General features: G+C 38.3%; 1 protein-coding gene across 11 annotated transcripts in view; it reads right to left on the bottom strand.

The window, feature by feature from the left end:
• Window positions 1-23,770, bottom strand: part of BCAS3 (BCAS3 microtubule associated cell migration factor) — a 580,473-nt gene that overhangs the window by 494,403 nt on the left and 62,300 nt on the right. For all 11 annotated transcript variants that reach the window (XM_047759073.1, XM_047759067.1, XM_047759070.1 and 8 more), the window contains exon 7: window positions 311-383. In XM_047759073.1, coding sequence (XP_047615029.1) covers window positions 311-383 — 73 coding nt within the window. The remainder of the gene's footprint in view (window positions 1-310; window positions 384-23,770) is intronic.

A 23,770-nucleotide genomic window follows, 5' to 3' on the forward strand; every position in this document is an offset into this window, starting at 1 on the left:
ACTGGATCCTTAACCTGCTACATCACAAAAGAACTCCTAAAACATATTTTTCTTAATGATACTATGTTTTTATTTCGAAACTGAATTCTGAGGTACTTCTGGCTTTCTTTTGTGACTTGCTGTCACCCCACATGTGAAAGAATAGTGAGCAAAAAAAATAACAAGGCCTGAGTGACCAAAAATCCTTTCCCTTCTCTCTTGTATGAACACAGTCTTACAGTAAACAAAGATTTTAAGACATAAAAGTTTCCCCTCTGAAATAATATAAAATCTTAATAGTGGTCCAAAGAATTGTTTTTTAATTCCTTACCCAGAAGATCCAGTGCTCTTACAAACACCAAGGAGTGGCCTTTTTTCAGCAAAGTTGTCACACTTTTGAGTACCTGATGAGAAACATAATAAAAATGTAAAATAAAACTTTGAGAAGTATTCTTATCTATTTCCCATTATTTTCATTCTCTCAAAATATTACTAGCTAAGAAGATAGCAAAAGATTCATTTAAAGTGACATATTTATACAGTGATTGAACAGAAAACAGAAAAGTTATTTTTTAGGAGTTCCCGTTGTGGCGCAGTGGTTAACGAATCCGACTAGGAACCATGAGGTTGCGGGTTCGATCCCTGCCCTTGTTCAGTGGGTTAACGATCCGGCATTGCCGTGAGCTGTGGTGTAGGTCGCAGATGCGGCTCGGATCCCGCGTTGCTGTGGCTCTGGCGTAGGCTGGTGGCTACAGCTCCTATTAGCCTGGGAACCTCCATATGCCGCGGCAGCGGCCCAAGAAATGGCAAAAAAGCCAAAACAAAAAACAAAAAACAAAAAAAGAAAAGAAAAGTTATTTTTTAAATTGCACCAACTTTTAAAACTTTGTTTAATTGGCAACAACTTCAATCTTATACACTTTATCCATGAGATCAGAAAACCACCCCCAGTTCCCCCAACTAATTAACAAAGAGTAGTATAATCTTGATGTCAAAACTAAATAAAGGAAGGTCACACAACAGAAACAAAAATAAACTTAAAATTTTCAGGCCATTCTCAATATATTTAAATGTAAGATCCTGAAAAAAAACTAGTAAACCGAATAGCAATATATCAGAAAACTGAATAACAATGTATTAGAAAAAAACAAAATCTGTCAGTCCATGAAGAAAGACAAAAAGACACTGTCAATCTGAGGGCTCCAAGAAACAGCCCAGCCAAAGCATCCTCAACAAAGTCAGGAGTTAACAAACACATACACACATTGCTTGCAATGGGCTTTTTAGTTTGCTGCTTACAAATAATAAGTGCAATCACCTGGAAAGTGACTAACTGTATACAGGAAGAAAATATCAAAAATTTTAAAACTATCATTAATAATTTTAAAAATATAAGATATTTCAGACATGAAACAACCTAAGAATGCAATGAAAAACTGATGCTTAGAAAATAAAAGCTCAACACTAAAGTCAGAGAAAATTTCCAAGAGAATAATGCAAAAAACACAAAATAGAAAAGCAGCATTAATTTACACACACACAAACACATACACCAAGAAAAACAGCATTAGGAGTTCCCATTGTGGCGCAGTGGTTAACGAACCCGACTAGGAACCATGAGGTTTAGGGTTCGATCCCTGGCCTCGCTCAGTGGGTTAAGGATCTGGTGTTGCTGTGAGCTGTGGTGTAGGTCGCAGACAGGGCTCAGATCCTGCGTTGCTGTGGCTGTGGTGTAGATCAGCAGCTATAGCTCCAATTTGACCCCTAGCCTGGGAATTTTATATGCCGTGGGTGTGGCCCTCAAAAGACAAAGGACAAAATAAGTAAATGAAAGAAAGGAAGAACTAAAACTCCCTATTTGCAGACAACATGACTGACATACTGAAAATCCCAAGGAATCAAACTCCTAGAGCTGGTGAGTTAGCTCAGCAAGGTCACCAGAGTCAAGACTAACATACAAAAATCAATTGTATTTCTAACAGTCAACGTATTCAACATATAGAATTCAACATATAGAATTCCAGAAAAAATATAACAGCATTTATAATTGCTCAAAAGAACATTAAATACAAGGTATAAATCTAATAAAACATATACAAGACATAAAGTAAAAACTACAAAATATAATTGGCATAAGACACATGGACTGATGAAACAGAAGAGAATCCAGAAACAGCCTCAAAAGAATGTGGTCAAGTGATTTTCGAAAGAGGTATAAAGGCAATTAAGTGGAGTAAAACCATTTGACCATTTCAACAAATGGGCCTAGAGCAACTGGATATCCATAGGAAAGGAACAAAGCTGGAAATAAAACACCTTATCTAAAATTAACTCAAAATGGAATAGAGATTAAAAGTAAAAGTATATAACTTTTATAAGAAAACAAAAGAAAATCACACGACCTAAAATTTGGTGAAGAGGTCCCAGACATGACATCAAAAAAGCATGACCCATAAGACCCCAAAAAAAGCAATAAATTGGGTTTTAATTAAAATTAAAAACAAGCTACGCCTTGGGAAAATACTTATAAAACACACATTTGACCAAGGACGCATCTAGAAGATACAAAATAATCTCAATATACTCAAAACTGAAAAAGAAACTTCAACTTAAAATGGGCAAAAGTCATATAAAGAGACAGGGAAAGCAGACATGCAACTGAAAAGATTTTCAGCATCATTTGCTATCAGGGAAAGGTAATTTAAGACCATAATGAGATATGTCATCACGTACCTATTAGAATAGCTAAAACAAAAAATCACGACAAAAGCAAATGCTGGCAAAAATGCAGAGAAATTAGATCTTTAATACATTACTGGTAGAATTGTGAAAAAGTTCAGTCTCTTCAGAAAAGAGTATGGCAATTTCTTTAAAAAAAAAAAAAAAACAGAAAATAAAAACCTAAACATGCACTTACCATACATTCCAGCGATCATACTACGGGACACTTATCCCAGAAAAGTAAAAACTCTACGCAAACTTGTACACAAATTTCACAGCAGATTTACTCTGAATAACAAAAAAGTGAAATCATCCCTGATGTCCTTCAACAGATGAATGATACCTCCAGGCCATGCAACAGTCATCAATACTAAGAAGGAACGAACTATTGACACACTAAACTACTCAAGAAACTTGTCCTAAGTGAAAAAGTAATCTTAAAACCTCACATACTGTGTAATTCCATTTATGTAACAATCTTGTAACAACTTAGTACAGAGATAGAAAACAGACAAAATTCCCAAAGTTTAGGGATGATGGAAGGAACAGTATGAGGGAGCCTACTGTGGTTATGGAACAGATCTGTATCCCAACTCTGGTAGTGGTTACAGGAATCTACACGTGATAAAATGACGTGGAACTATATGCACACATTCCACCAATGTCATTTTCCTGGTCTTTATATTGTATATAAGATGTAACCGGCTGGGTAACAAGGGTGCACACGACATGTCTGCAGTATTTTTGCAACTTTCTGTAGTTGTATGCAGAATTTCAAAATAAAAAGATTTTTTAATGGAAGATAGACTACAGAGCATAAATATTTTCCTTTAATATTATATAATTTAGGAGTTCCTGTAGTGGCTCAGTAGAAACGAATCTGATTAGCATCCATGAGGATGCGGGTTCAATTCCTGGCCTTGCTCAGTGGGTTAAGGATCTGGCATTGCCGTGAGCTGTGGTATAGGTCGCAGACATGGCTTGGATCCCACGTTGCTGTGGCTGTGGTGCAGGCCGGCAGCTGCAGCTCTGATTCGACCCCTAGCCTGGGAACCTCCTTATGTCGCGGGAGAGGCCATAAAAAGACACAAAAAAATTTTTTTTAATTATATAATTTAGTTTTTGCTCCTTAAAAAGGTACATATGTCAAGCGTGAGATAACAAGTCATAGACTTGGAGAAATACTTGCAAAAGACACATATGATAAGTGTTACCCCAAACGTAACAAATACTTTTAACAAATACTTTTAAAACTGAACAATAAAATGAACAACCCAATGTAAAAATTAGAAAAAGATCTGAACAGACACCTAACCAAAGTAAATATACAGATGGTCAATAATCATATTCCACAGATCATCAGGGAAGAATGAACTTTACACTGCTGTGCTATACAATTAAAAGTTTTAAAAGATTTAAAGACGGCAAATTTTATGTTATGTGATTTGTACCACAATACTGAAAAACGGACAAATAAGTGTGTGCTGGCACACGTGTGTGCGCATGAGGGTATATGTGGTTAGAAACATACACAGACATCATTTAGTTACATTAAGCGTTATAGACAGAAACACCACCTTCAGGATAGGAATATTCCTCTTGGGGGTTTCGGATGGGGACATTATTTGGGAGAGGTAGCCAGGGGACCTCAGCACTCTTTTAACAACGTTTCATTTCTTTGCTGGATGATAAACAGCAACCGTAATGTTAATGCTATTAATCCAGGTTAATGGATCCTCCAAAAATAATGTGGTTTAATCTAGAGGAGGACAGGTTAATGGTTACACGTTTACATTGTGATCTGACATAAGACACTTTCAAACTGTGAACAGGATAAAGATCTGAACTACAGAGTGTTGATGCATAAAGTTGTCCATAACTAATGAAAATTCGGGGAAGCTTATAACAATCGGTAACTATATTTTTCTTCAAGAAACAGTAATTTCAAATAAATCAGCTTTCACCATTAACAATATGACTTTCGAACGAAGCACAAATTAAAAATGAACTGGTCCGAAGCCCATGATATTTATGTCCCAAATTAATTATAAGTGAACTTCAGCTGTACAAGACCAATCCTTCACTCCTGCATATTTCACCTTCACCGTTCACAATACCGACTTTTCCCTCTGCTTCCGTGGGTTCTCACAAGGGCCTGATCATTTGTCCCTGTGCTACACATGCCAACTGGGTATTTTGCTGAATTACACATCATGTCCTTAAAATGCAAATAACACTGGCAAGAAGAGGTTGGTTGTTTTTCAAATCTGAATGGAAGAATTCTATTGGAAACCAGTAACCTACTGGGTTATTTCCGTCCCAACAACCTTGCTCTATAGGTCAGTCGCCTGACGTTTACTCAAGATTTACACTTTTCATGTATATTCAGAAGAGGTAACCAAGCAAAAAATGTAAACTACGAAATAATGCCCTCACTTAAGAGCAAGAACACCGAAAGCACCCGCTGCGCTAGCCAAAGAGCGTTAATAGAAAAGAGGAGTCAACAATAAGCAACCAATTTATAATAAGTCCTCCAAATTTCATTAAGGTAGGCTGTATATTAAATGTTTTCCAAGTTGGAAAACTATGTAACAAATCTTTAACTCTGTCTTAAATACTTTCATTGTGGATGGTCTGAACAAATACAATTTTTTTAAGTGTTGGTATAAAAATTCTACAATCTCATGAACACTGTAGCTATTAACCTGATTTTTCTTGCAATATAAATAGCACGTACTCTCCATGATGCCTAATGGAGTCATCACCCTCCCATAATGTAATCCTCCAAATTGTAGAGGATTAACTTTTTATATATAAAATTGTGTTTATTTGCATGTACAATAGAGAGAATGACGTTACACACACCTGTTCGACAGCATTTAACAGAATGTAGCATGATTGAAATGAAAAGCGGTTAGCCAAATCCATCAAATATAAAAACTATTGCAATCCTGTTGCAAAGTCCTTTTGCTAAACTCCTTTTATTCTAAATCCTTTTAATTCTGTCCTATAACACTAAAACATTTATAAAAAGCTTAAAATCCTAATAAATCGCACAATTAAAGTAATGAAAATGGGCTTGCCCACCAAGTCACCAACTCCTCTCCCTCTCAGCGAAAGTCAAGACAGTTTACATGTCAGAAAATGTTAAATAACACCCCCTACCATATACACCCCTCCCAAGTCATTTAAACTAAAGAGTTGAAGCTCACGAATCAGCCTTAAAGACTTGAAGATATCAAATAGAAACCACTTCTCCATGGATCCAAAACCTTATCCAAAGGCAAACAATCATCCAACTGATAATACTCTGCTCTTTAGATTTTGATGATATCTGGCAAATGGAAATTTTATATGAAAATATATCAGTAGATACTTGTGAATTTTAACTGAGAATGCCTTCTGCAGAAAGGTTCCATTGAACAATTTAATTCATCTTATCAGTTAAACTGTTTCCAAGTCTTCCATTTCATGTTTTATTTTATTGAAATAATTCTTTTAGGAAAATACTTAATTCAATGAAATTGCCCATACCCATTTTCCTTAAATTATCTCAATGTGAGCTTCAAGTTGTAGACATATTTTGCAGATCTTAATTTTAGCTAGAAAATATAATTCTGTTGTCACTTTATAGTTAATACATTTTATTGCATATAAATTTTTAATTTGTTAATTAAAGTATAGTTGGTTTACAATTTTGTACCAATTTCTGCTGTACAGAAAAGTGACTCAGTCATACATGCATACAATTTTTTAATATTATTTTCCATCATGGTCTATCCCAGGAGATCAGATATGGTTCCCGGTGCTATACAGTAGTATTGTATATAATTGTATAGCTATCCAGATATTTGCCCATTAAAAGGTCTATTTTATATGGAATTTTCTATTTTGTGCTACAAAACAATCTCCATTATGAACTAGATACTCATCATATTTATTTCTCACCTAGAGAGAGAAAAAATGTCAAATGAAAAATGTCAAATCTGTCAAAACAAAGAAGACAGAGATAAAGTGGAAGATAAGATGAAGAAGGATAAGTAGGAAAACAGACAGATACACAGGCTGCAGGTACCATGAATCAACCGCAAGAAAAACAGGACAAATCATATTGCCTTGAACAGTTTTATCAAAATATGATCACCAAAAACATAGTTGCATTTGCCTCAAATATCCAAAATATGTATTTACATTGTTGACCCCATAGTGTCTTCAGAAAGTTTAAAATACTAAAGACAACATCTTGGAGTTCCTGTTGTGGCTCAGTGGTAATGAACCCAACAAGTATCCATCAGGATGCAGGTCCAATCCCCGGCCCCTCTCAGTGCCTTAAGAAGCCTGCGTTGCAGTGAGCTGTGGTGTAGGTTGCAGACATGGCTTAGATCCTGTGTTGCCATGGCTGTGGTGTAGGCTAGAAGCTGCAGCTCCAATTCAACCCTTAGCCTGGGAACTTCCATATGCCACGGGTGCAACCCTAAAAAACAAAGAACAAACAAACAAAAAGCACAATGTACAAAGCATACATTTGGACAAAACAGTAAAATGAGAGGCTAAATAATTTTTCTAAGCAGTTGTGTTTAACCACATGTGAACCAGAAAGACAGCTGAGAGTTCATTCCTCTGCTACCCTGTCACTGAAAAAGGTTCCTGCCAGAAAATCAGGATCAACAAGAACTCTGCTGGAAAGTAAATAAAATTATTGATAAAGGCTAATGGTATCTAATCCCTTAGTGCATGAATTCTCTCATCTGTTACTGGAGATAAGTACCAATACCACACATAGGATTGTTGTGAGGATTTTAAAAAGATAACTGGGAGTTCCTGTCGTGGCACAGTGGTTAACGAATCCGACTAGGAACCATGAGGTTGCAGGTTTGGTCCCTGCCCTTGCTCAGTGGGTTAAGGATCCGGCGTTGCCGTGAGCTGTGGTGTAGGTTGCAGATGCGGCTCGGATCCCGCGCTGCTGTGGCTCTGGCGTAGGCCGGTGGCTACAGCTCCGATTCAACCCCTAGCCTGGGAACCTCCACATGCCGCGGGAGCGGCCCAAGAAATAGCAACAACAACAAAAAAAGACAAAAAAAAAATAAAAAAATAAAAAGATAACTGAAAGGGACCAAACAAGGTGCTGCAACATCTAAGAACTCATAAACTTTATGCAATTATTACTGTTGCTGACAATCATGGTTTGGTGAATCCATTTATCTACTTTTCCAATATAAAAAAAAAATACTGTTCACATCCTTTTTTGCTCTTCTACCATAGTACTGATATCTCTCTGACCTAACTCTCTAACCTGCTCACCCATGCTGGAATATGCCAAGCACACTCCTACTTCATGAAGGGAGGGAGCTGCATTTTCTGTTCCCTCCATGGAATTACCCAGTTATACCCATGTCATCTCTTATAAACTTTTCTTTAGGTCACCACTAAAATATTTTTCAATCAGGAAGATCATTATCCATCACTTTCCAGCTCCTTACCCTGATTTACTTTTCTTCAAGAACAGAAGAAAAGAAAAAAAAAAACTACTCCTCTAAAAAGAAACTGGAACAGTTTATGTTCTGAGGAGGTGAGGGTGAATGGGCAGGGGCATGTGAGAACTCGCTGGGTAACAGAAATAAACTCCATCTTTAAAGAGGTGTAAGTTATATGAGGACATGCATTTGTCAAAACTCAAACTGTAACAGGTAAATCTTGGCATTTCTCTACTAAAAATTACACCTGCATTAACCATTGAAGAACATAAGAAAACTGTCTAGTTGCAAAGGAAATAAACAGTGTGTGTGACATTAATAGTGGTTGATGAGAGTGATAATTATCCAAAATGTGACCAAAATATTAGTAATTAGTCTAGAGACAAAGTATATAGGCGTTTATTGTCTTACTCTTTCTACCATTCTGGGGGTTATATATTTTTGCAAAAAGAGGAGTTTCCGTCGTGGTGCAGCGGAAACAAATCCGACTAGGAACCATGAGGTTGCGGGTTCAATCCCTGGTCTTGCTCAGTGGGTTAAGGATCTGGCGTTGCTGTGGCTCTATCAAAGGCCAGCAGCAACAGCTCCAATTAGACCCCTAGCCTAGGAACCTCCCTATGCCCTAGGGTGTGGCCCTAAAAAAAAACAAAAGTCAAAAAAAAAAAAAGTTGGAACATATATGCATTAGAATAAAAAGAGCAGGAGTTCCCACTGTGGCACAGTGGGTTAAGAATCCAAATGTAGTGGCTCAGGTCACTGAGGAGGTGCAGGTTCAAGTCCCATCCTGGCATTATCACAGCTGCAACTCAGATTAGGTCCCTGGCCTGGGAACTTCCATATGCCATGGGTATTGCCATAAAAGTTTTTTTAAAAGAATAAAAGAATAAACATGACATGTAAAGTATGCTGTCAAAAACAAAAATGTGGGGGTGGGGAGTTAAAATGCAGATCTTTTAGATGTGTCAGAACTTAAATGACTATCACTTTAAAACAAGGAGCTCTAGTTAAAGATCAACATAGATGAACCCAATGGTAATAACCAATCAAAAACCTACAATAAATACACAAAGACTACAGAGAATGGAACACAAAAATACCACTGGGGGGAACAAAAATCATCAAACCACAAGGGAAGAAATTAAAAGAAGAGGAAAAGTTACAGAAAAGAACTACAAAAACAACCAGAAAACAAGTAACAAAACACCAATAAGAGCATATAAATCAATAATCATTTTAAATGTCAATGGACTAAACGCTCCAATCAAAAGACCCAGGGTGGATGATCAAATTAAAACAAGATCTATCTGGAGTTCCCACTGTGGTGCAATGGGATCGGTGGAGCCTTTTTTTTTTTTCCGGGATTGGTGGAGTCTTGGGAGCACTGGGATGTAGGTTCAATCCCCAGACCAGCAGAGTGGGTTAAAGAAATAGCATTGCTACAGCAATGGCTTAGGTCACAACTGTGGCTCAGATCTGATCCCTGGCCGGGGAACTCCATATGCCGCAGGGCACCCGAAAAAGGAAAAAACAAAACAACAAGACAAGGTCCATCTATATTCTGCTTAAAAGAGACTCACTTTAGAGCAAAAGATATACACAAACCGAACATGAGGAGATGTAAAAAGCTATTTCATACAAATGGAAACAACAAAGGTGGGGGGAGCAAAGGAGTTCCCTAGTGTCTCAGTGGGTTAAAGATCTGGCGTTGTCAATGCTGTGGCTCTGGACACAGGAACTTCCACATGTGGCAGGCATGGTAAATAATACCTATATACATACATATGACCACTGGAGCGGCAGAGGACAGCAGAATCTGTCTGTCACTGCACTCTTCTGCTGTCCTGCTGGCATAGGTGGGCGAGCTCAGAGGCAGCACCTTACCCCCAACTTTGCTAAGTCAAGGAGAGGGACGTGGTGATGACCACTGCCTTGCTGAAGCTAGAAAGCTCGGGGAGTTGCAGCATTCCCCCATTAATGGGTGGCACGGAAGAGCAGGAACAGACAAGGCATTCCCTTGCTCCACAACTAAATTCAGGGACTACATGCAATCTCTTCCTGGCTGAAGCTGGCAAATGGAAGCAGCGTGGCATTCTCCTGCCCCCAGACTAAAGCTGGTGCGGGTGCCCAGGCAAGGCATTCTCCTGCTGCATTGCTGAATCCAGGGGCATCTTCCCACTGCCCTTTGGAAAACCAAAGGTCCCATCTCACCACCTACACCCTCCAGCTGACTTGCTCAGCCAGCAGGCATGTGCAGTCCACACAAGGGCCACCCCCTTGATTCCCTGGCCCTGTTGGACAAGGAGGCTGACATTACTGAGCTCCAGGGGACTGTAACAATCATAAAGACAGTTCTTGGCAGGCCACACTAACCCCAGGGCATTGTACAGAAAACCAAATGAAATCCAACCCCAGTCTTCCTGTGAAAGGGGCCTATTCACTTACCCTGGTGCTTCAGCCTGAAGAATAGGTTTCAGGTTTCCCACACGCCCAGGAGCTAAGGAAGTGCTCCAAGGGAACACGACAAGGGAGACACCATCCATGCATTCTCCTCTGACCTTGCTATGGCTGTCCAAGCCAAGACCTTCCAGAAAGGAGCTTGTACAACCATCTAGAGCCCCGATTTTTCTAACTATTGCCCGAAGAACACCTACAGATCGCTTGGGCTGGAGGCTGGCAGGGATTACAACTGCAGCCCACAGGACTGTAGATATTTCTGTAATTTAGAAGATCCTGGGAGTTCCCTGGTGGCCTAGCAGGTTAAGAATCCTGAGTCACTGCTGTGGGGTGGGTTCAATCCCTTGCCCGGGAACTTCCACATGCTATAGGTGTCGACAAAAAAATAAATAAATAAACACATAAACAAACAAAAACATTAAAACATACAGGTACAGATTTATATTTATTAAAAAAAGAAAAGAAAAGGCTCCTGCCTGGGGGTTCTAGCTTCCAATCAGCCTGAAACTAGGTGTGAGACTCCTACTTTAAACACTGACAGGTCTTGGCACACTCTCAACACACCTCCTCAGTGACCTGAGCCACTTCAGTCAGATTCTTAACCCGCTGTGCCATGGTAGGAACTCCCAAGAATACTTTTTAAAGGGACTCACACTATCCTTGCATGGTTTAAAGAAAAGCTCAGTGAGTGGTAGAATAATGTGGTTAGAATCAAGGCAGAATTAAAAGAAATTCAAAATATTAATACCGTATTAGCCAAAAGGTATACCACAAAAATTATATTTAGATGTTTTTTCAATATTTGCCTAGAAAAAAACCTATTTTGGACACAACATAATTATACAATAAATAAGTGTTAACATGTAAATAACCCATAGTTGATCTGCCCACACAACCACATGCTACTTACAGTATACACCCAACATACATGCATAAACCACTCAATTCTAGCTAAAAGAATCCTACTACTGCCTGGTCAAATGCTAGGGTTGGTCTTTTTTACAAGATAGGTAATTATATCCTCTTATAAAGAAATGTAAAACCTCTTATGCCATCCAGGGATCAACTACATCCACTAGTCAACTTTGGGGATTTGTCCAGTTCCTTAAAAGATTTACAGACTGCAGGGAAATAAATCGTGCTGAATAACACAAAGTTCTGGCTGAGTAAGCACCAATTTCTCCACATAACAATATCTGAAAAATGAGAACCAAAACACAGAGTATCAAAGTTAATAATGTGTAAATGGATCTCTGCTAATTTGTGGCAAAATATTCCTGAAAAAATAATCCTCACATTTGAAAATAACGTGATTATTTAGACGGCATTTAAATTGAAGTGATGACAACATAAGCCACAAACAGAAAAAAAAAAAGTTTAAATCATACATCCAACAAAGGACTTGAACCAAGAATATATTATTAAAAAAAAGAAGAAAAACCCTCTCTAAATTCAACAGTAATTGGCAAAAGACATGATGAGACATACCAACAAAGAGGATAAAGGGATTTCAACTACGCACATGAAAGATGTTCAACACCATTAACTACCAGGAACTGAGAAAGGCGTGGTATTACAGAAAGTGAAAAATCTGACCTTCAAAAACAGAAAGGCAACAACTAAAGAAAAAAAACCTGCAACAAGGGGAAAGAAAAAGAACATTTCAAAAGACGCTGGGGATCTAAGGGATTCTGCAGGTGATTGAGACTTCCAGAGGGCTCCATCAAAAGGCTTTAGGAGCTGGAGTGAGTAGTGCAGAGAGTAGGGGAACTCATAGACAGATTTCAAAAACTGTGACAAGTAAATGCGACGTAGAGGAGATTGTGAGGATGACAGATGATCTCTGGGGCTTCTTACGTGGATTGAAGTCAACAAGAATAACAGACACAAGGAACTTAGTCCCCATGATCTGAAGACGGTGATGGCAACACAGCATGAGACGGGGAGAGGGAGGTGGTGATGGGGGGAAAACACTCAGAATTCTAGAGCCACGACTTCCCTCCCGCCAGTTGTGAGAGGAACCCAGGGGGCTCCCTCTTGACATCTGCTCGTTTTAGCCACTTTTTCAACGAAATTTTTTTTTAAACTTTTAATTATAGTTTACTTCATTTGTCCCCATGACAGCTCTGTGAAGCAGGATAAAAAAGGATATGATTGCACATCTATGGTCAATTAATCTTTAAAGAAGGAGGCAAGAATATACAATGGAGAAAAGACAGTTTCTTCAGCAAGAAGTATTGGGAAAGCTTAGATAGTCAGGTGTAAATTAATGAAGTTAGAACACTCCTTTACAGCATAAACAAAAATAAACTCAAAACAGCTTAAAAACTTAAATATAAGACATGATACCATAAACTCCTAGAAGAGAAAATAGGCAAAATGTTCTCTGACACAAATCATACCAGTATTTTCTTAGGTCAGTGTCCCAAGGCAAGAGAAGAAATAAAGGCCAAAATAAATAAATGGGACCTAATTAAATTTAAAAGCTTTTGCATAGCAAAGTAAACTGTAAACAAAATGAAAAGACAACCTACAGACTGGGAGAAAATATTTGCAAATGACAAGGGCTTAATTTACAAAACATACAAACAACTCATAGGACTCAACATAAAATCAAGCATCTCAATCAAAAAATGGGCGGAAGGCCCAAGTGGACATTTCTCAAAAACATACAGATGAACCAAAAGGCACATGAAAAGATGCCTGACATCATTCCTTATTAGAAAAATGCAAATCAAAACTACAATAAAGGAGTTCCCGTCATGGCAGAGGGGAAACAAATCTGACTAGCATCCATGAGGACCCAGGTTAGATCCCTGGCCTCACTCAGTGGGTTAAGGATCTGGCATTGCTGTGAGCTGTGGTGTAGACTGCAGAGTCGGCTCGGATCTGATGTTGCAGTGGCTGTGTTTAGACCCCTAGCCTGGGAACTTCCATATGCCGAGAGTGCGGCCCTAAAAAGCAAAAAACAAAACAAAACAAAGCATAACAAAACAAAACAAAAAAACCCCACTACAAAAGGTATCACCTCACACCAGTCAGAATGCCTATCATCAAAAAGTCTACAAATAACAAATGCTGGAGAACGGAGAACCCTTCTAACTGGGGGTGGGAATGTAAACTCAAGTAGCCACTGTGGAAAACAATACAGAGGTTCCATAAAACACTAAAAATAGAGTTACATATGATACAGCAATCACGCTCCTGGACATATAACCAGACCAAACTATAATTTAAAAAGATACATGCACCCCAATATTCATTGCAGAGAGATTATCATACTAAGGGATTCATACTAAGTGAAGTAAGTCACAAAGAGAAAGATAAATAGTCATACCATATCATATTGTACAGGAAACTATATTCAATTATCCTGTAATAAACTATAATGGAAAATAATCTGAGAAATATTCTTTTATATATATAAATCTTTTTTATATATGTATATGTGTGTGTGTATATATATATATATAAGCTGAATCACTTTGTTGTACACCAGAAACTAAAAGAACACTGTAAATCAACTGTACTTCAATTTTAAAAAAGTTTTTTAAAGAGAAAGATAGCATTTGCAATTGAAAGACTATAAAACTATGGCATTCAGGTTAAATGATCAACTTGGAATATACTGCAATGTCACATTCAATATATGAATTAAAAAACCAAGAGACACAATATATGAATTAAAAACTGCAAGACACAATGACAGCAATGAGAGGGAAATTTTTAATGAAAACTAGGTTAAACAGTAGGTGTCAAGAAGATATTCAAAAGATAACTCCTGAAGCCCAATCCTCTGTTTTTGAGACTAAAAGCATCACAGGCAAAGGGAAAAAAATCATTCTCTAAAAGGCAAGAATCATACTAATCCCTTGATAATAGTAAGAGGAGAGAGAAAGTTTAAGCCTCCTTTACCTATTCATGAGATCAAAAGAGAAAAAGGAATCCCCTGGTGTTTTTATCATCTTCTTTTGCTACTACATCTAGCACTGGCAAGAAGAAAGCACAATTAAAACTACAATAAACTCTAAAAACTGCTTGCACATTTTAAAGAATCTGAGATTCAACTTCTCCAAAGATTCATTAAAATTAAACTATCCTGCTACCAAAGCCCAATCCCAATTTATTTATTTTCTTATCTACAAATAAAAACCTCACAAACCTAAAATATTTCTTAGCTGACCCTTTAAGAAAATGTTTACACACTCCTCCCTCAGACTAAAGACTGTTCCATACATACCGTACAAAAACTGAGTAATTTAACTATATCCCAGAAGAAAGCCCAAAAATATTTAAAGGAATATAAAATGTCAGCCCTGAGCAACATAAAATTCACAAAGTGTGGCATCCAAACAAAGCATGCAATAAGCATGAAACTCTGACCCATAATTAAAAGATGAATCAATCGACAGAGCAATGTTTCTGAATCGACGGGTTATAGTTGATTTATATTATGTAAGTTTCAGGGGTATAACAGTGATTCACAGGTTTTAAAGGTTTATACCACTTATAGTTATTCTAAACTACTAACTATATTCCCCATGTTGTATAATATTTTTTTTTTGTCTTTTGTCTTTTTTAGGGCCGCACCCACAGCATATAGAGGTTCCCAGGCTAGGGGTCCAATCTGTAGCCGCCAGATCCGAACCACGTGTGCGACCTACACCACAGCTCACGGCAACACCGGATCCTTAACCCACTGAGCAAGGCCAGGGACCGAACCCGCAACCTCATGGTTCCTAGTTGGATTCATCTCCACTGTGTCATGACAGTAACTCCTATTCTTGAAGCTTTTTTTTTTAATTGAAGTATAGTTGATTTACAATGTTGTGTTGGGTTTTTGTGTATTGCAAAGTGATTTAAAAGAATATATATGTTTGTTTTTTGGTTGTTTTTTGTTTTGTTTTGTTTTTTCTTTTTCTTTTTATCCGCAATATATGGAAGTTCCCAGGCAGAATCCGAGCTGCAGCTGCCAGCCTGCACCACATCCATAGCAACTCGGGATCCAAGCTGCGTCTGTGACCTATACCACAGTTCTCAGCAAAGCCAGATCCTTAACCCACTGAGTCAGGGATTGAACCTGCATCCTCATGGCTACTAGTTGGATTCGTTACCACTGAGCCACAATGGGAACTCCTGAATATATATATTCTTTTTCATATTATTTTCTATTATAGTTCATTAAAAGACACTGAACATAGTTCCCTGTACTATACAATTGGACCCTATTGTTTACCTGTTTTACATATAATAGTTTGTAACTCTGTGTAGCTTGTTTTATGCCTAATATTTTGTAACTCTTAATCTCCTAACCCTATCTTGCCATAATACTAGTAAAAAGAAAGTACAAATGTCTATATTAATAACAGAAAAAGTAGAATTCGGAGCAAGGAATATTACCAGGGATTTCATTAACAATAGATAAATTCATAAAGAAGACTTTACCATCCTAAATGTTTTTACTCCCAAAAACAAAGTGGCAAAACACATAATGCAAAAACTGATAAAATTACAAGAATATGCTAACAATTATTATGGAAGATTTCAACAACCACCTCCCGTAACTGACACAATGAGCAGAAAGACAACACATAAGGATAAAGAGAGGAATAGGATAGATCATATTCTGGGCCATAAAACAAATCTCAGGAATCTCTCAGGAATCATATAAGCTATGCCTTCTGATAACAATGAGATGAAATTAGAATGTAATAACAAAAAAAAATCAGGAAAATCTTTCAAAATCTAAAAAGAAAACAACATTGTTCTAAATAACCCATGGGTCAAGGACAAAATCACAAGGAAACACAGAAAAAAAAAAACTGAATGAAAAAGAAATAACAAAATCACAAAGTATAAAAGCAAAAAACTGAATATCAGAAATTTTAAATGAACATAAAAATTAAAAGGTAAAAACTTTGGAAAAGCCTTAATATATTCTCTGTGGGAAGATGCTGATAATGTGGGAGGAAGAGCTTAGATCAGGTCAGGAGGGTGTAAGAAAAAGTCTATGTACCTTCTGCTCAATTTTGCTACAAACCTAAAGCTGCTCTAAAAAGTAACGTCTCTTTTTTTTTCAAGGTCATGTCAAGTTAAACCTACACTTACCATAAGACCCACTAAACTCACTCCTAAATACTGATCCAAAGGAAATGAAAACATATCCGCAAGCAACTATTCAGAGGAGTTTTAGAGGTAAGAGACAAAACTGGCAATAGTCTAAATATCCATTCATTGATGCAAGGAAAAACAAATTACAATATATCCAGACAGCAGAATAATACTGAGAAATTTTAAAAAGGAATGAACTGAAACACAGAACATCTATGATTCTCAAAAGCATTATGTGAAGTGAAAAGAAGCCAAACACATACAAATGTTATATATCCCATTTTTTCTCAAATGCCAAAAAGGCAGAAACAATAGTAACATGAATCATATTAATGGTTTTGTTGCCCCAGGTGTGACAAAGATACAAGGGGTCTTTCACATTAAGCAAGTTTATCATAATATAATTCATATAGATAGATCTCACCAATTTAATGTGTACAATTCAATGGTATCTAGTACATTTACAGGGTTGTGCGGCTATTACCATAATTAATTCTAGAACATTTTCATCAGCCCAAAAATGAAAAACCTTCATACATTAGCAGTCATTCCCCAACCTCTCAACCTCCCAACCCTAGGCAACAATTTATCAGTATTCTGTCTCTGTGGATTTTCCCTTTCTGGATGTTTCATATAATTGGAATCAATAATTGGTGGCCTTTTGCAGCTAGGTTTTTTTTTTTTTTTTTAATTAGCACAATGTTTTCAAGGTTCATCATGTTATAGCATTTATCAGAACTTCAATTGTTGGAATTCCCATTGTAGCTCAGCAGAAACAAATCTGACTACCATCCATGAGGACGCAGATTCGATCCCTGGCCTTGCTCAGTGGGTTAAGGATCCAGCATGGCCGTGAGCTGTGGTGTAGGCTACAGATGTGGTTCGGATCTGGCATTGCTGTGGCTGTGGCATAGACCAGCGGCTACAGCTCTGATTCAACCCCTAGCCTGGGAATCTCCATATGCTGCACATGCAGCCCTAAAAGCAAAAAACAAAACCTTCAATTCTTTATGGCCAAGTAATATTCCATTGTACGGTTATACCACATTTTATTTACCAGATGATAAACATCTGAATTGTTTCTACTTTGTGGCTAACATGATTAATGATGCTAGATATATTCATCTACAAGGTTTTGTGTAAATGTATCTTCATTTTTACTGTTTACACATCTAGGAGTGGAACTGCTGGGTCATGTAACTCTGTATTTGCCATTTTAAGGAACTGTCAAACTATTTTCCAATGGCTGTATTATCTTACATTCTCATAAGCCATGGATGTGAGTTCCAGTTGGTCCACATCTCATGAACAATTATTATTATCTCTATTTCATATATAGCCACTTTAGCGGCTGTGAGTGGGAAAGGGGACTTCGTACAGTGATAAAAGGTTTTGTGATTTGATTGTGATAGGAGTTACATAACTGTATCCACCTGAAAAAACTTATCAAATTTTGTACTTATACGAGTTTCACTGCATGTCAATTATTTCTCAATAAAGATAAATCCACTGGGAGTTCCTGTGGTGGCTCAGTGGTAACAAACCCGACTACAGGACAAAGGTTTGATCCCTGGCTTTGCTCAGTGGGTTAAAAATCGGGTGTTGCCATGGTGTAGGTCACAGGCGTGGCTTGGGTCTGGCGTGGCTGTGGCTGTGGTGGAGGCCAGCAGCTACAGCTCTGATTCGACCCCTAGCCCGGGAACTTTCATATGCCTCGGGTGCGGCCCTAAAAGAAGCCCCCCACCCCGCAAAAAAAGATAAATCCATTAAAAGACTTACTTGAAAATAACTATTACTCAGAAAATTAGGAGTTTTCATATTCACATCTACAAATGAGTTATGATAAATAAACAGATTTCCACAACCACAATTTGTCTGATTCACTGAGACACCTACAATCTTCTTTACGGCTCCACAGTAAAAGAGCATTTAAGCTAGACTGATAACAATCAGCATCTCCATTACAAGTCTGTTTATTTGGGTCAGAATCATTAAGCTCACATGTAATTTAGTTGCTTCATGTTACACCTTTGTTTTTATCTGATTGGAGATATCTGTCACTAACCCTTTTGATGTACTTTTAATAGTTTATACCAAGTGCTGTAAAAGGGAACCAACATTTCTTTTAAAAGGCTGATTTAATTTAGGGGGAGCGAAACTGGAATAGATTACAGCTGTCTTTGTGACATACTTTATCTTGACAGCTGAAAACTTTAAATGTACTTGTGAAAGATAATCGCTTTCCTATATACTGGTCCTGATATTGACATTTTCACTGCTCTTCACCCTCGGACTAAACAACCAACAGCTCCAAATACAATGAAGACACAACTGAAGATATTTTAGACCTCCAAAATGGATGAAACTGGAGAGAAACAGAGCTATTTTTACTTATTTCAATGAATACACAACTGTTTGATTCCTGTTGCCAGAGACATAGCCTAGAAACCCCTGGATTTGGTAAAAGGGTTTCCCTGTGATAATGGAAAAATCATACAATGGGAGACAGTGAGGCCTCAGTGATTAAGGCACAAGCTTTACAGTTCAAACTCCAGCTGGATCACTTATCAACTATGTGTCTTTATGCCAGTCACCTAACCTCGTAACGCTTTAAGTCTTCTCACCTGTAAAACAGGGTAATGGGATTCACCTTACAGAAGAGTGGTAAAGTGGTGCTAATGTTTACAATCAACCTAGAAGTTCATCTGAGAAACATCAAGCAATATTATACACTTGATTCATCAATCTACTTCCTCTCTGTTCGGTGCAGTATAGTCCCTCTCACTATAAACTTCATAGGAAAAATCCCCAACCAAAGGGATCGAATAGGAATAAACTGAGAATATTCTTAGATCAATGTCTCTAATTCAGAACCAGGACAACCCCCAAAACTAAAATATGTAAAAAGCAGCACTTCTTAAACAAACATCCTCCACAGGAAACACTGTTTCTCCGACCAAAAATATTAAGGAAATTTACAGTGGGCAGAATATAGGTTCCCAAGTTATAATTTACCTAAATCACAGGCTTAGCAAAATTTTGTAAAAATCTATATGACCCCAAGTGGTAAAGGTCCCAATGATAATAAGGCCTAGGTGTTACGAAAACACACACACACACACACACACACACACTCAAAGCAAACTGAGAAGTAATTAGAGCAGAAAACATTAGGGAAGCCCTAAATCTCATAGTTTGGTCATTTAAAATGTCGATAAGCCTGTTTCCTTTCTGCAAAATACTGGTGATGACTGTAAGCAAATGTCAGTTGGCCTACTTTTAGAAGGTTGCTAGTGTTTTGGATGAACATACTGTGAATGTGTGAGTGTGTGTGTGTGTGTGTTTATAGGATTTACTTGTTAAACCATAGTTATTAAAATTTTACAGCAAAAAAAAATTATGGCAAACCTTTCTGGAAAAGGAAATAAGAATTTCTGAGTTGATATAACTGAACAAATTAAACACCTCTTCTCTGAACCGGATAAAACCACATTTAAATTGTTTGAAAAGGATGAAAGAGGGAGCTTGGATGTTGAGAAGAATAATGAAAACTCAACACATAGAAAGTACACTCTATTTGAAAACGTACCAAAAGAAAAAGCCGGAGTTCCCCTCGTGGTGCAGTGGTTAACGAATCCAACTAGGAACCATGAGGTTGCGGGTTCGATCCCTGCCCTTGCTCAGTGGGTCAAGGTTCCGGCGTTGCCGTGAGCTGTGGTGTAGATTGCAGATGCGGCTCGGATCTTGCATTGCTGTGGCTCTGGCGTAGGCTGGCAGCTATAGCTCCGATTCGACCCCTAGCCTGGGAACCTCCATATGCCGCAGGAGCGGCCCAAGAAATGGCAAAAAGACAAAAAAAAAAAAAAGAAAAAGAAAAAGCCAATGTGAAAAGTTTAATATCTCTAAAAGTGTTCAGCTCATATTTGTATCTAGAAAATAAATAAGCCATTCATTTCATAAAAAGGTAGCAACAAATACAATTTCTGACTGCATGGGAAGGCTGACAATATTATAAACATCAGGAAATACTTGGATATTACACTCCAAGGAAAAGATAAGTTGGATCTTGGGAGGTTTTTTTAAGCCTTTTAATATTTTAAGATGTGAAACTCTGAGTTCCTCGCATAGGAAAAAAAAAAAAAAAAAAAGAGTACCTTTCCAGCAGTAAGTACGAACAATCTAGAAGGAATAAGCCAAGTTCACTACCCAGTGTTTTGGATAAGCACCAGGAATTTTTTTTTTTTTTTTTGTCTTTTTGCCATTTCTTGGGCTGCTCCTGCGGCATATGGAGGTTCCCAGACCAGGGGTCTACTTGGAGCTGCAGCTGCTGGCCTACGCCAGAGCCACAGCAACACGGGATCCGAGCCTCGTCTGCAACCTACACCACAGCTCACGGCAACACTGAATCTCCAACCCATTAAGCGAGGCCAGGGATCAAACCTGCAACCTCATGGTTCCTAGTCGGATTCGTTAACCACTGCGCCACGACGGGAACTCCCAGCACCAGGAATTTGGCTCATAGACAATTAAGGAAACTGCAGAGTCAGTCTATTCTCAGAGTAAAGGCCCTATGGTTATAAAAATTTGCTCTAAAACATTCTTATATGGAGAAAGTACAGGTACTCAGTATACTGAACTCCTAAGGATAACAAATAAGATTGAATCTGTGTTTCCAAGAAATCTGGTCCACGTGAGAGCCAAAATGATCGTCTCCTCCATAAGGAATAAGGAAACAGCATAAACACAGGGCTAATATAATTCCTAATAAGCTCTATTAGAGTCAAAAAACAGCACTATCCAATTGGTCACTGATAAACTATTTTTTAAAAATACAATATACAAAATTAGAGTTCTCATTTCTCATTTGTGAAGTTTGCGGGGGGCGGGGGGGCACCACCCATATATATTCAACATATTCTGCAAGGCATTACATAGACTGCAATGATTAATAAATCACTATTCCTGTGATTCCAAAGGAACATATTATAGCAAGAGAAAGACCATTAAAAAGGAGACATTTCTGGAATTCCTGTTGTGCCATAGCGCGGAAACAAATCTGATTAGCATCCATGAGGATGTGAATTCGATCCCCGGCCTCATTCAGTGGGTTAGTTGCCGGGAGCTGTGGTGTTAGGTTGAAGATGGGGCCCAGATCTGGCATTGTGGTGGCTGTGGTATAGGCTGGCAGCTACAGCTCTGATTCGATCCCTACCTAGCCTAGGAACTTCCATATGCTGTGCGTGTGGACCTAAAAACAAAAAAAACAACAACAAAAAAAAAGGAGTTCCCGTCGTGGGGCAGTGGTTCACGAATCCGACTAGGAACCATGAGGTTGCAGGTTCGATCCCTGCCCTTGCTCAGTGGGTTAACGATCCGGCGCTGCCGTGAGCTGTGGCGTAGGTTGCAGACGCAGCTCGGATCCCGAGTTGCTGTGGCTCTGGTGTAGACTGGCGGCTACAGCTCTGATTTGACCCCTAGCCTGGGAACCTCCATATGCCGCAGGAGAGGCCCAAGAAATGGCAAAAAGACAAAAAAAAAAAAAAGAAAGAAAAAGGAGAACTTTCCCCCAAAAGCTATGAAAATCAGAGGTTGATAAGAAACAATTAAGATACAATAGAAAAAGAAAACAAATTAGAAAAAGAAAAAACTTAATTCAACTTTCCATGACAGTCATGATTGAAAATTAGACAAGGATGGAGTTCCCGTCGTGGCGCAATGGTTAACGAATCCGACTAGGAACCATGAGGTTTCGGGTTCAATCCCTGGCCTTGCTTAGCAGGTTAAAGATCCGGCGTTGCCGTGAGCTGTGGTGTAGGTTGCAGACGCAGCTCGGATCCTGCGTTGCTGTGGCTCTGGCATAGGCTGGTGGCTACAGCTCCGATTTGACCCCTAGCCTGAGAACCTCCATATGCCGGGGGAGCGGCCCAAGAAATAGCAACAACAACAACAACAATAACAACAACAACAAAAAGACTAAAATAAAATAAAAGCTACTTTAAAAAAAAGAAAATTAGACAAGGAGTTACCATCATGGCTCAGTTACCATCGTGGCTCGGTGGTTAACAAATCCAACTAGGAACCATGAGGTTGCAGGTTCAATCCCTGGCCTTGCTCAGTGGGTTAAGGATCCGGTGTTGCCGTGAGCTGTGGTGTAGGTTGCAGACGAGGCTCGGATCCCGTGTTGCTGTGGCTCTGGTATAGGCCAGGGGCTACAACTGTGATTAGACCTCTGGCCTGGGAACCTCCATATGCCATGGGAGTGGCCCTAGAAAAGACAAAAAGACAAAAAAAAAAGGAAGAAAGAAAATTAGACATGGTAAACATGGTAGGAGTTCCCATTGTGGCTCATCAGTAATGAATCTGACTAGTATCCATGAGGTCATGTGTTGGATCCCTGGCCTCGCTCAGTGGGTTAAGGATCCAGTGTTGGCATGAGCTGTGGTGTACCTTGGATCTGGCATTGCTGACGCTGTGGTGTAGGCCAGCAGCTGCAGCTCTGATTCCATCCCAGCCTGGGAACTTCCACATGCCTCAGGTGCAGTCCTAAAAAGATAAAATAAAATAAAATAAAATAAAATAAAATAAAATAAAATAAAATAAAATAAAATAAAATAAAATAAAATAAAATAAAATAAAATTAGACATGGTAAAATATGCAAAGATTTTCTTTGTGTGAAACTAAAGACATATAAAGAAAAAAAATGACAGATTTCACTAAACAACAAGTTGAAAACTATATAGGAAGTCTATAGGACACATATTCATAATAATGTATCACTAATAATAATCTAGTAAAGAGCTGAAATCAATAAGAGAAGAGCGAAGAGCACAAACAAGCATGGTATTATTTGAATAAACAGCAAAAATAAGCAGATTTTTTTTCAGGCATTTCCCCTGTGGCAGAATACGTTAAGAATCTGACTGCAGAAGTTCTGACTGCAGGTTCAACCCCTGGCCCAGCACAGTGGATTAAGGATCTGGCCTTGCTGCAAACTGTGAAATAGGTTGCAATTCCAGCTTATATTCAATCC

Source organism: Phacochoerus africanus, chromosome 14 (assembly GCF_016906955.1).
Source record: "Phacochoerus africanus isolate WHEZ1 chromosome 14, ROS_Pafr_v1, whole genome shotgun sequence".
Lineage (NCBI taxonomy): Eukaryota > Metazoa > Chordata > Mammalia > Artiodactyla > Suidae > Phacochoerus > Phacochoerus africanus.